Source organism: Centroberyx gerrardi, chromosome 7, assembly GCF_048128805.1.
Source record: "Centroberyx gerrardi isolate f3 chromosome 7, fCenGer3.hap1.cur.20231027, whole genome shotgun sequence".
Classification (NCBI taxonomy): Eukaryota; Metazoa; Chordata; class Actinopteri; order Beryciformes; family Berycidae; genus Centroberyx; species Centroberyx gerrardi.
The window spans coordinates 22058003-22071804 of record NC_136003.1 but is presented as its reverse complement, the minus strand read 5'-3'; the positions used below and the strand labels follow the sequence as shown (position 1 = coordinate 22071804).

At 41.0% G+C, this 13802-nt stretch overlaps 1 protein-coding gene across 1 annotated transcript; it reads left to right on the top strand.

Annotated features, from left to right (window-relative positions):
* Positions 1–10771: 10771 nt before the first annotated feature.
* Positions 10772–13691, top strand: mpg (N-methylpurine DNA glycosylase). The gene is made up of 3 exons (XM_071920698.2): positions 10772–11518; positions 12058–12262; positions 12642–13691. The coding sequence occupies exons 1-3, from the start codon at positions 11186–11188 to the stop codon at positions 13082–13084; spliced, it is 981 nt and encodes a 326-aa protein (XP_071776799.2). The 5' UTR covers positions 10772–11185; the 3' UTR covers positions 13085–13691.
* Positions 13692–13802: the final 111 nt, after the last annotated feature.

Sequence of the window (13802 nt, the reverse complement as noted above, 5' to 3'; positions counted from 1 at the left end):
AGTGAACCGGATCTGGTCTTAATCAGAGTCCTCTTGTTTTCCTTCAGTAGTTAAACAAACTCGGGGAGATGAGAACATCAAACTCAGGTGTAAATCAAACAAACACTTCCTGTATAGCTGCTCAGCCTCCACGTGACCACTGAAGGATCATCTGACATGAACGAGTGAGTCCAGAGAAGTCTTCAAAACACAGGAGCAGAGGGGGAAATACAGCGGGATTCATTAGTTTCAGTGTTTGGTAGCCCATAAGCAAATTTAATTGACAATAAATGGCTGACCTGCACAAACACATAGCTTTTTCTATAAAGTGTTGTTCACTTGTCCGTTAGCAATATGAAACCAACCTGAACCAAACAAAACTGTGATCAGGTATCAACTTCACCTCTGCCAGATTTTCATTTTAGTAACAGGAACAACCAGCTAAACTGGATTTATATACAATTTCACAGCCATTATCAACCCCCAGTTTGCATGTATTTGGCTTTGTCAGAAAAAACTTCTAATGACTCATTTGCGCTTACACTTACTGTAGTCACACCAGGTAAACACAGAGCTTTGAAATCTGACCCCACCCTCATTTGCTCACCCTTTTTTGGCATATTCCCACCAAATGTATTCATTCTGGCCTTGGCAGTGACAGCTAGGAATTTGTCAGACAAACTTTCCAAGTGGGGGATATTTTTAAACTTACTGTTTCACATCAGCCATGAGAGCACCATGTAATGTTAAAGAGGTGTGTTTGGGGTGGTAAAATCTACAAGTATGATTTTAAAGATTTCTATTTTCAAGAAGTAACAGCCCCAAATCAGCAGGCTTAAAAACAATCTCATGAACAGCTCTATGAATAGAACTAGAACGTGTGAAGGTGGTGTTAAAATTATGAATTACCGTTTCACGAATAAGGGAGTATTATGGATCTATTATGTAACCCCCCTCATATTTTTCTTTTCCATTTTTGGACAGTCACAAGACAAAACACAATGTTGCCACATGACAAACCGTCCACAAAGGAGACTGAAAATGATCACTAGGGCAACAGCTCGAACCAATAAAGGAAACTATTGTCTATTAACAATTATCTAAACCCCATAATTATATTAGACCGGTGTCATATGAGCCTTCTCATGTAACATGGCTGGCAGAGGCCTCATCGCTCTCTTCCTACTGCATCTGCTGCTGCTTCAAATGCTATGTGTCTGTTTATTTTGTCAGCAGCTCTGCAGACAACATAACAACTAAATCAAAAGCAATGGTAAAGTGTATGATCACTTTTTGTCAAGATATCATGGTCCTAACATATAATATACACTTTTTTCTGTACTCTGCTATAAAATACCTAACTGTTGTTACATGATTGATTCAAGTTGAGGATTTAGGTAAGAAATCACATCTATCTTCCCTCTTGGCACACAACAACTCATACCTGCCTTTGTAAAAAAAAACTAACAATACAGAATATAATATTTCATGACTGTAACTAGGCAAACAAGATAAGATTAGCGCAAATACAATTGTGCTATTTTGACTATTATGAGTAAATCAGCCCCAGATGGTTGAAAAGATAAACAAAACAAATCAGATTTGCATGTGTGGCATTCCATTATTTTCACATCATCGCAGCTGAGATTCCACCCATAGTTGCCCCATGGGATTTTCCAGCCATATCTTCGTCATTACTCACACACGCAAACCTCATGGGCTTTTCCCCCACTGTGAAACCATTTCCCCAGCAACTGTGTGTGAGACATTTCTATACAGCAATTATCTGTGACGCCGCACATCTTTACATTTCAAATGTATTGTGTTAGCGCAGGAAGATTCTCTCGTTGGTAAGATTGTTAATGTTCTTCTGAGGAGTTGTTTCAATTTTCAGGTTAGATTTCATGTCAGCTATTTCCATTCTTTAGACACCTACGGTACACACATTACCTAAAACAACCGCCCACACACAACAGTTTGCTATTTCGAGAACACTTTACTCTATACTTAAAAAGGGGGATTTTTGTTTGAGAGAAATGTCTTGGAGATTAAGTGCTGCTCTAAGGTGACAGGCGATACAAGCTGCTGCTCAATCTAATGAAAAGACCATTACAGTACATTCCATCCCGGTTTCTGTGAAAGCTCATATCCACCTGGGACTATTCAGGAGGAGGAAGATGGATGTTGGGAAGCAGGAGGTTTTGGAGGTGCTGACAAGGGGCAAGGGTCTATACGCAGTTTTCCTTAGATGAGGTTGCTGGGCACAAGAGGCCCAGGCTCCTGTACCTCGTCTGGGACTGGGAAAGTCTCCTCCTCGGCTGCTTTGATCCACATCTCGATCACGATGCTCCCCCCCCCCCCCCCCCCATCACCACCTCACCACCGAATCTGGCAGCCGGCGTCTACACTTTCTTACAGATGAAGGAGACAGCTTTAATGTGGTCCCATGTTTTATGGTGACAGAGCAACCGATGATTCGTTGTTAGTTGTTTTTTTCACCATAAAACAAGGGAGGACAGAGTGGCCGACTAGTTTTATTTTCTTTGGTATTCTCCTTCAGGTTGTCAGCGCCGAGCAAGGCCACTTTGCGTGTAGACTTTCTATTTCTGGGTTGTTCTTTTTTTTCACTTTCTGTTCTTTGGGCGTGTGGGGGGTTTGTTCCTGCTGTAAAAAGCAGATCTGATACCAGCAGAGTAATGGAAATAGCAGTTTAATACAGTTTTTCAGTTGATGGTGGATTTCTTGTATTTCCCCAGCAGCCCATCCAGGTTCAGCATCTTAGGAGGTTTGTTTGCCTAGTTTGTTCAAACACATGCAGGTCAGGTGAATTTAAGACTCTAAATTGTCCATAGGCGTGAGTGTGTTTGTGTGCAGCATGTGATGTATTTGATGATGCAGCATATGATATATAGTATGTATGATGTAGTGAACAATGTACATGAAGTATGTATATGACCTAGTATAGGATGTGTATGTATATATATTTGTAGCATGTATATGTATGATGTAGTATGGTATATGACATGTATATGATGTATGTAAAGCCCTTTGAGACTTGACTGTGATAATTGACTATATAAACAAACAAGACAAGACTAGATTAGACTAGACTAGGTTTGCACGGGGGGTGTGTAAAAGTTCATTGCAGGGATAATATCCCTTAAGTCAACATACTTTCATGACTAGTAACAGGTTTCTGACTACAGGACAGATGACTAGTGTGTAAAGCATGGCTTTGAAATATAGTAACACCTCCTCAGTAGCAAGATGACTGAACACCACCGGCCTCTCTCCTCCCACAGCAGAGATCTGTAGCGAGGAACATGGCATTCCCTTTTACTTTTCTTATCAATCCCTGCATGAAGAATGAATTTAATCAATTTAAATGTGAGGATATTCTTAGTTTATTCCACTCTTGGACAACAAAAATATACTACAAACCGCAGACAGGTCTCACAGCTGCTCATGCTCATACATAAGCACACTAGCCTATGTATTATCAGCGTCATTCATACTGGGAAAGGCTATAGCTTCCTCTCAGGTCTCCTCTCCTCTCCGTCCTGCACCCGTGGGTCGTGTCCCTGCCAGCGTGATAGATGGCCACACCACATATTGAGCTGATTCAGAGACATGCTCCTAAATTAGGCAAAAGATAGTATTTCTACCAGAGGAATGAGTTTATCGGACTTCGTCAACTCCGCTACATGTGTACAGCCACGAAACGCATGTAAGGGCCGTTCAGGGGCCTACAGGGAGCCTCTGATTGATATACCATGAAGTCGCAGTAATTAATGGTGAACTCTCCCCCGGGGTTGAGCAGAGGGAAACAGGAGGGGCAAAGACGGCAATTAGGAAGCAACGCCAGACCTGTAGGAGCACTCGAGGTCCCCCGAAGCCCCATCAATCAGACACAGATAAAAGGGTTTAGTGCAAGGGTAATGTTTAACCAAAAGAACACTGTCAGACGGTCCATAAACGGCTTCCTCTTTCGTCAGCCAACCAGAGAAGTGGAGGAGAGACCATCATTTCTGGGCTAAGAGCAGAGAGGTTGCTGCTCAGACATGGGCGACATGTGGTTTACCCCACGAGAGAAATCCTCAAAAGAGCCTTTCATTGAGCTGTTTCTCTGCTTTCTATCGATTGTGCTGTTGCTTGAAATGTCAGTCTGTCCCGTCAGCACTGATGGCGTCTCAGAGCCTAGAGATTCCCGTTCTTCTACCCCATCTGAATAAAACGCACTTTAACCCAAGATCTTTTTTTTTTTAAAATATTGTGCATTTAAGGTTGGTTTACTATTAGTATTGATAACAAAATGATTGAATAGCAAAGTTAAAGTCACCCAGATGTAAGATACAGTTCATGAAGGCATAAAAAAACGACCTGCAGGCTTTCTTTCGATCAAAGACCACCGACATGTTACTGGCAAAAGGCAAACTACCTCAGCAAGCTAGAGCGAGGCTGTAAAATAAGTCAAAGAGAGGAGGAAAGCTTTGGCTGGACTCACATAGTGTGTGCTTGTTGAACAGACTTTGACTCCCTTGTTTTTGTGATAAGACCAGTAACGGGCCGCAGACAGCCCCCCCCCCAATGGCTGTTTCCTAGGAGAGCTACAGGTGTGAGTTGAGACAAGGAAACTGTTATCAGAGAAGGCCAAGAAAGGTCAGAGTGGGGCTGGATATCCCACTGCTGGCTCAGTCAATAAACCAAACAGCTGAAAAACACAAGCTTTTGACTTTACATGAGCTATGAAAAGTACTCAATCTGTCACTGACTCTCATTTATGCTTCTGTGTGTTTGATTTAGTCACTTGGTTAGATGTTTAAAAACCAGATTCTGCAGTTAGAGTGAATAGATCGGACAGCTGTTTCTCCTCAAGTGTGTCTCTGTTGAATAGGTGGAGACAGCAGCGCTCTCTAAACTCGACCCCCAAATACAATAGCATCACTGTCACCATATTCTTTAGAGCCATGCAAGCAGAACAGAATTGTATCAGTGGTACAGAAACTCCACAATGGTGAATACACACACATGCACACACACACACAAGTGAGGCATTCCCCAACCGATGTTTATACCAGTGATTCTGTTAGAAACTAAAAGCTGTTCCTCCTCCAGTGTGTCTCTGCTGTGCAGGTGGAGCCAGCGGTGTGTGTGTGAGCTGGATCCCATGTGGACGTGCAGTAATCCTGCTTCCCCCCTCCCAGTGAGAAGCCGGCCACCTGCAGCGCGTGCACACACACACCCACCTCCACACACACACACACACACACACACCTTTGCAGCAAACAAGAAAAGAGTCACATGAAACATTAATGATCAGCAATTAATAATTAATCCCATCAAACACCGAGGATGCAGATGATGACCCGGCTCTGCAAGCAGGAAGCCTCTATAGTCAGATTTTTGTATGATAAAAGCCGATAAATGTCTTTTAAAATTATGTTTATAATGGGGTTCGATGGGGGTTTTTGAAAGCTGATGCTGATATTTTTGTATTTAAGGTGCTGATAACATATTTTTTGTGCTGATATTCAGTATCTTTAAATTTGCATGACATTTAAATGCAAAAAAAGCCCCTGAAACAGCATTTAGACCATCATGTGACACCAAAACATTGAAACATTATTAATTCTAAAAAATCTCCTCAATAACAATTGCTGGGTTTTGGATGGCACATGATGATCACATGTGAGCAACACAAATGAAAACACAGTAGGCTATTATACACATAACACATTCACAACATCAGCCCATCAGTGTATCACAAGAAAATACATTTTAAGTGTATTTACCACAACAAATGCATGGGATGTGAATCATTTATCTCCTCTCTTTAATCATGACTGTCATATGAAAAGAGATATAATGTAAAAGTCTCTCAGTCTTCTCTGGCTTATTCCTTTGTGATGAGTGGTTTCTTTGTGGGTCTAAATGATTGAGGGTTTGGACGCCAGTGAAAAATAGCACTGCGGTTTGTGATAAAAAAGAAAAGAAAAAGAAAAGAAAGAAATTTGGCACACATCCCCATCACAGTCATCCTGTGCTGCTTTGTAGCATGTGAGAGGGGGGCCTGCCTTAAAGGCCCAGTACATAACTGCAGTACAACGCCCCCTGTTGAACCACTACCACCCCATTACTGTCTACTATCAGACTGAAGATATTCACTCCACACTGAAATTTAGGTCTGACAGGATGTAACAGATAAATATGAGTGTTAAATATCTGTGGAGGCTGTGAAAGGCTTGTCACTTACACAAAATTTGTAAAAATAAAGCCAAGCAACAAGTCAAACTTGAACAAAATACCACATTGTCACATAAATTACTGATTATATCCTTAAAGTAATTATTCACTCAAAGAAAACCTTTTAACTTTCTACTACACATGGTGGGACTGTCAGCCTCAGACATTACCGACATAACTATTCAGACGTTTTCTCTTAGTCCTTTTTGCAAATATGCCATTTTACTTATTGGAAAATATCATGAACAACAGGAAAAAACAGAAATTATTTTGGTCGATCTGTTTTAGTCATGTGTTTGATGTCGTATTTTGATAGGCTACACCCAGAAGTAAACCAAAGACAGCAGTGGCTATGAGGAAATAAGTAGAGACACCTGAAATGTTAGAGCAAAGTGAAATATTAGTCTAACATGTAGGTAAATCAGTCAGGTAAATCATTACTTTTAATGTGACAGAGTCGTGTGTAACACATCATCAAAGATCAATATCAGCCCAAGACACTTCCTTCCTGAAGATTAGGCTACCTATTGTGAGAGCAGAGCTTACTATCCCGCAGCAGATCAAACACTGTTCTTCATGGGACTGTATGAGTCACGGTGTAAAAGGATATTTACAGTCTGTGTGCTGCGGATGCATTCTGCTCATCCATCTGCACACCACAGATGAGTGTTTGTCGTCCCGGCTCAGAGGCTCTACCGCTGCGGTGCTTTGCCGGAGTTGAAAGTAATCCAGAATCCGTCGGTAGAGCCAAGCTGTGGCCGCTAAGATTATCAGTGGCAGCGACAATGAAAGCGCTCTGCCTGGCCCAGACCTCGGCATCACTGCTGACAGACAGTGGAAACACAGTCAAAGCAAACAATGGCCTTCGCCGGTCCACCAGGCATGACAGAATCAACACACCATGCCAGGCCAGGCCTCCACTACCAGAGACGCTCTGCAGATTTGTGCGTCTGGCTCCTATCCTGGCTCAGTAAAGTCAGCCCAGGGCTCGTTGTCCATAATTACTGGGGCGTCTGATGTTTTGTTGGGGTCCATTTTCATGGAAAACACAGTTGTACTAATATTAGTGTGACGTCACCTAATACTTGTGAATAAGCAAAATTGTTCCTATCATTTCTACCCTATGGGAATAAATACTAATTCTGTTTTATGAGTGGGAAGCAACAAAAAATGAAAATCAATGCTACAAATAATCACATAAATTTAAACTAGAATTATTCAGAAATATCAGATAACCTCACTCTGGATCGTTATGTCATTTGATAAGAGATAGGCCTACAGATAGCTGCCATGGCATCCTGAAAATGAGCCATGCAAATATTTGAACTGGGAATTTTTATGCCACTTTTTTTTTTTTTATGTTACTGCAGTATATCAGCTTACCCTCCAGCCAATGACATGTGTGCCCTTCACCTATTTCTGCAATGTCACACACATAAGACTGCCACTTCACAAGCATGCTGCTCTCTCTGGCACCGCTCCAGAGATCTGCCTGACCGAGGGAGAGAGGCCGCTGTGGGGGGAGAAATTTATAGTAACACTGCTATCAGTGCAGTGTTTCCTGCTTTTCTTCCTTAGGAGACAGATAGAACTACAGTAAATGAACAAAAGATAAAATATGAAAGGTGCAGGCTGACAGAAAACAAGTGGGCTATTTTTAAAAATATACTATAAACATAGGGATGGAGTAGTGCTATTTCCAATCTCAGTCAGCCACAAATTTGATGAGCTCAGACTTGTGAAATGAGAGGAAAATAATGACTTGGACTTGAATTTGTTTGACATATGACTTGACGTGGGCTACATTTCTTGTATGCAAAAGATCTGAGGTCATGTAAACACCTGAATCTAGTTATATAATACTTTGATTAGGGTAATATTTGGAGTTTTAAAACTGAAAATAAGACATGAGCAGTACTTTGATATCAGTGACAATATAGTCTTTGAATAGTCTACAGTCTGTTGCAGGTCCTGTTGTCACTATACAGTGTGTGCCAGCATGTATTTATATCACTATATGATTTGTTGATGTGTCCTTGCATCAATGTCATCACAACAAATCCCTGTGCATTTATTGCAATTGGTGAATAAAGTGATTGTGGTTATCAGAGTTATTTGGTCATATAAAAAACACACTCTGAGTTAACCTGCCCATCAGAGTTTTCACAGGTTCAGACACTTGTCCAACATAACTTGAGTTGTTCATTTTTTACAGTTCTATCTTTGTTTACAACCCGCCTCCCTGCCTTTAGTCTCAGCACTGAAATTACACATAAGTTTCATGGCAGTATAGCAGAAATATGAAGGAAGCAAAATGGCTATACAGTTTATAACAGAGGGGAAATGAACATAAGGGAAATCCATAGTATTCTGTTACATCACCACACGGCCATCTTGGTAGGAAAATAACAGGTGATTGTAATAAATTAACAGGTGATTATGATCAAATGACAGCCAATGAGCTGTGTGTATGGTAAAGCACCATACTGGTAGGAAAAGGCATGTGACATCATGGGAATACTAAGAATAAAGGAAACTGTTATGTTCCCTTGCATTTAATAAACAGTGACACTTTTAATCATTAGTGTAGATATTTAATATAGGTACAGGAAAGTGACTGTCTATAAAATGTATTTCACCATCTGAGGTAATGCCAATCCATGATGTCATTACACTGCTTTTCCATTAATCTAGACTCAAAACACATAAAACAACTGAAAAAAATCTTGGAAAGTATTAGGGAAACGTCTACTTTTCTAGAATAACAACCTAAAAGTCAACTTCAATGGAACACTTGTTTCATTTAGTTGACTAATGCCCTGAAACTTGGTACCCGTCCTCTAGGGTAAAGCTATAGGCAAAAGGCATTGCAGTGGTTTGCCTTTTGATGATCATATGATGATTTTGATGTTCCTCACACATCTTGATCTAACAATCCTCTCCAGCCAACTTGATGATAGAAAACATCAAGGATTGACAGCAAAAACAGACAACTGCATCAACTGTACTCTTGCCAATCCCTAAAATCAGCCCACATCTTTCACTTATTGGATTTAACTCAACTCAGTTTCTACTTGGAACTCAACCAAAGTTATTACAGTTGACTAAAGCTAAAACTGAGACTAAAAGTAAAACTATATGAAAACTGAAACTAAACTAAAGCTATAATTACTGCATTCAAAACTAACAGATGAAACAAAAAATATTCAAACAACACTTCAGTCAAACCAAAATTAACAGTGGAATATAGGAGAGAACTATGTAGAAATGAGTAAAAAGCTACTAACATTACATTGAAACATATTATGAAACTAAGGTAATTCTCTAGCTTTGTGTACTTTGTGTACCCATTCTCCTTATCCATGACCGTAAAAATACTAAAATCTAAAATGAAACTAAATTAAATATAAACTAAAACTAAACACTTAAAAAATAGTGATAAACTGAAACTAACAAACCCAACTGTCTGAAAATGTGAAAATCAAAGTGACAGAATATGAAAATCAAGTCAAAGTGAAATCAAAGTAAAACTGAACTTTGAAAATTTGAAAATAAAATCTGATGCAAATCCCCAAACTATTATAACCCTGTACACTATTATAACCCTGTACTCTGTTATAACCCTAGACTCTATTGTAACCTTGGACTCAACTTGACCTGGCGTGCCATATAATGGAACTTGGGATGTGACTTGGTAAAAGAGTGCAACCCCATCAAAGTCTCTTCCCTTGAATGTAAAAGGATTTCCTGCAGAGAAGCCTGCAGTTGAGCCAGGGGACGGGGCTGCAGCACTGCTTTTCTGTGCTTGTGTAGAGTTATGTCTTTCTGCTGCTGATGACAGGACCAAAAAGCATGGAGAGTCAGCAGGGGCCCATCTGGAAACCAAGATCTGTCAACAGAGCCACTCATCCAAAGGACAGTTATACTTTCAATTTAGTTATACTTTCACTTTGGAGCTAAACTCATACTGTTAGATGTTTTAGGATCTGAACGACTTTCCAAACAATTGAACAGCACAAAACACACTTGTACTTTCCTCATGAAGTTGCAGTGTATGGCCCGACTGTGTCACATAGTGTTAGTCCTCCAGAGTGGCACATGGACCAACATTGCCTGGGGCCAAGCTGGCGCCATCCACTTCCTGGGCACAGGCAGGCATGAGAACAGTAGCACTATTTATAACCTCTTATTAGACGGGACTGTTGTTTCAAATGAGGCTGAAAAGATAAGACACGGGGAAGAAAAGGCCACTGCTTTGGGAGGGTCATACTTTATCCCTATCAGCAGATTAGTTTGCTGTAATGTGTATAAGAAAAGCCTATGGATTGGACAGTCATGTTTGACAATGTTCTGAAATAAATGAATAAATGAATGAATGAATAAATAAATAAATAAATAAAATCAGATCCCAACAGGAAACGCACATAATCGTACGCTACTAAATTACAACAAAACAAAACCTTATCAATAGTGAAACACTCCATGAAACTAAATGGGTACGCGGCTCCTTTAAGACGAACAAAACAGAGATTTACTTCCTTCCTGTTAGCGCTAACATTAACTCCTACAAGGAATAAAATCTAAATAAAATGTAGAATGAATAATAAAATAAATACAAAAAATAAAGAATAAAAGAAAATGAGAAAAAATAGCCTCTACAAGGGCACTATTTCACCTGACGTTGGAGCTATTTGAGTCTGTTATGATATTATCTTCTAGCTAACGTTAGCCTCGAGCTTTAGCTTCTTCTTTACGTTGACCTTACGAGCTAAGTTAGCTTAAAGTTAGCCGGTCAATACTTGTTAAAATGTAGTTACATTAGTTTGGGCTTCACGTCCTGTTGCACGGGTTTGAGCAATATTTATCGACAGGCAACTGTCAGTTAGCTATCATTGCTGTCCAGCAAAAATCTCGCTAAAGTTAACGTTAGTAAAAGTGCATCCTTAAGGTGGGTTTGCTACATATGAGGTTGGTCTGTAGAAGACCAGTTGCTCATTATTTGGTCCTTAAAAGAGTCCACAGTGCTTTTGGCTCTTTTCGTGAAGGCGTAGGTTACCTTCTTTGTCGTGATATGGCAGGGAGGAAAAGGAAGAAGGACGACCATGAAAACCAAAGGGATTTGAAGGTTTCACCTGCCGAGCTGAAGTCCCTTCATTGTGGAAATGGTCCAGGTGCTGCTGAGGTCCGACCCGAGACGGAGCAGAGCCCTTATTTCAAACAGGATCAGCAGCACAGACTGGGAGAGGATTTTTTCAACAAACCTTGCATTAGTTTGGCTAAAGCATTGCTAGGCAAGGTAACACTGTCATCCCACTTTGCCCCCATATATTTTCTCAGTGGACAATGTGTTGATTAATGATTTTTGATGAAAACTATAGCTTTATCTGTGTGGTTGTAATAAACCCAGCTATATTGTGTGCCAGTGAACATGAAAAGTCCAAGTTGACTCAAACCACACTGAGGGGTATTTACAAAGGCTACTGGATATAAGCTGGTAAATAAATGATAAGTACAGCCAAGACTTTGAACTGTCAAATGTCAAAACTACAAGGAAACGAACTACCCCACTCTTCTGTACAGTCTTGTCTGAAAGTCTTACCTTCCTCTTATTTCAAACTATGTGTTCTACAAAGGAGCTTTGTTTAGTGGTCTCTCTCTCGGTTCAATTTGTTCATTGTTTCATCCTAAAATTTTAGACGTATTTCAATATTTTCAAATCAACCAGCTTCAACTTCAGGTAGCCTACATGCATCCAATCTGCTCCACTACAGTATGTCTACTTGCCTTATGGAAAACAAAACCTAGAACCTGTCTTGTTCCTTGTCCCTGTACCAGGTCCTGGTCCGCAGGTGTACAGATGGGACCGAGCTGCAAGGAAAAATAGTGGAAACTGAAGCCTATCTTGGAGGGGAGGACAAAGCCTCTCACTCAGTGGGGGGCAAACGCACCGAGAGGAACACAGCAATGTTCATGAAGCCAGGCACAATCTATGTGTATCCAATCTATGGGATCTACCTCTGTATGAATGTGTCCAGCCAAGGTAAAAACATCACCTACCAAGGGCGCCTTAAAATAACTGAGCAGATCCTTCCACTGAAATCAAATATAAGTAGATTTCACCAGAGTTTTCTATCAAGTGGTAGCTCATCTGTCTGCAAAATCACTTCAGTAGAAATACTTGCACCATGTTCTGTTAATTATGAGATAGCCATCTTTACCCACGTGGTGATGCTTGTACCCATGTTACATTAAAAAGGCCTTTTTGGTTTGATGTGCTTTCCTCTCCCAAGTCTTTGCCATTAATACTAGATTAAACCTATAGGGCTTTGTGTTTTCCATCATCAGTGGGTGAAGGGCAAAAGGAAGGAGACAGAGTGGAGCCTTGCTGACTGATGCATATTGTGTGCTGTGTTGTGTAGGGGAGGGTGCTGCGGTGCTGCTGCGCTCCCTGGAGCCCCTGCAGGGTCAGCCCCTCATGAGGCAGCTGCGGGCGGCCAGACGCAGAGACGGAGCGCGCCAACTGAAGGACAAAGAGCTCTGCAATGGCCCTTCGAAGCTGTGCCAGGCTCTAAGTATACCCCGCTGCTTTGACCGTCGAGATCTGGCCTCGGACCCCGAGGTGTGGCTGGAGCAGGACCCCCGAGCCCCTCCGCCAGAATCCCATGACGTGGTCTCAGCATCCCGCATCGGGATCGAGTCCCATGGGGAATGGGCCACCAAACCCTTGCGTTTCTATCTTCGTGGGCACTCCTGTATTAGTGTGGTGAATAAAGAGGCAGAAAGACAGGCTGGAACTGTAATGCACGATTTGGGCGCCTCAGATGTGCAGTCTGACACGGGACAGCAAGATGTCATAACATAAGGACATGCAGGAACATTCCTGAAACCGTTCTGCCATCTGTTCCCTTCAAGGACTTTACAGTTTATAAAGTCCTTTTCACTTTGCCAGAACGCTCTGTGTAGATTCCTACAGAAGTAGTCTCAAATAAATGAACACTTTTGTACCTCCCAAAAAGTAAAAGGGTGAATAACTTCTGTGACTGGTTTTGTGATTGTAAGAGACATCCAATTTGCATAAATCATATTGATTAAATTTGTATCATTCATTTTGTCAGCTGTGCCCTGTCCTTAGACATTACACCATATGAAATCAAGTCAAACATAATACATTACACTTTTCACTTAATTGTCCACACTTGAGGCAACTCAGCCTCGATATATCAATTTTCACACTGGAATTTTCTAGACTGTAAACATTGAGGTGCTACTCTGTGAAATAGAAGTTAATGATAGGTGAAATAAGACTTTAATTGCACGAGTTCCAAAAAGCTTTTACCACTCTCTAAATCTGCTTTGTTTAAGTCTTCCACCTGTGTTTTTTAATAAACATTCATGCTTGAGAAATTCTCTCCTGGTTGACTCATTGATTTCACAGATGTTTGGAACGCTTTGCTTCCCTCGGAGCAAAAACAGCCTGTCTGATGTTTTTGAGTCTTCCCTGTCTTGCCGTCTTTCCCTCCCCACCTCTGGGATTCCTGAGGAGAGGTAGCTTGCGGTCTGGAATGATCATTACAGAACGT

Bases quoted from the DNA above. Each gene is read 5' to 3' on its own strand.
- mpg (XM_071920698.2), top strand. From the start codon at position 11,186: ATGAGGTTGGTCTGTAGAAGACCAGTTGCTCATTATTTGGTCCTTAAA. The intron at 11,519-12,057 runs GTAACACTGTCA...TCCCTGTACCAG, and splicing joins CTAAAGCATTGCTAGGCAAG to GTCCTGGTCCGCAGGTGTAC. The intron at 12,263-12,641 runs GTAAAAACATCA...TGTGTTGTGTAG, and splicing joins TATGAATGTGTCCAGCCAAG to GGGAGGGTGCTGCGGTGCTG.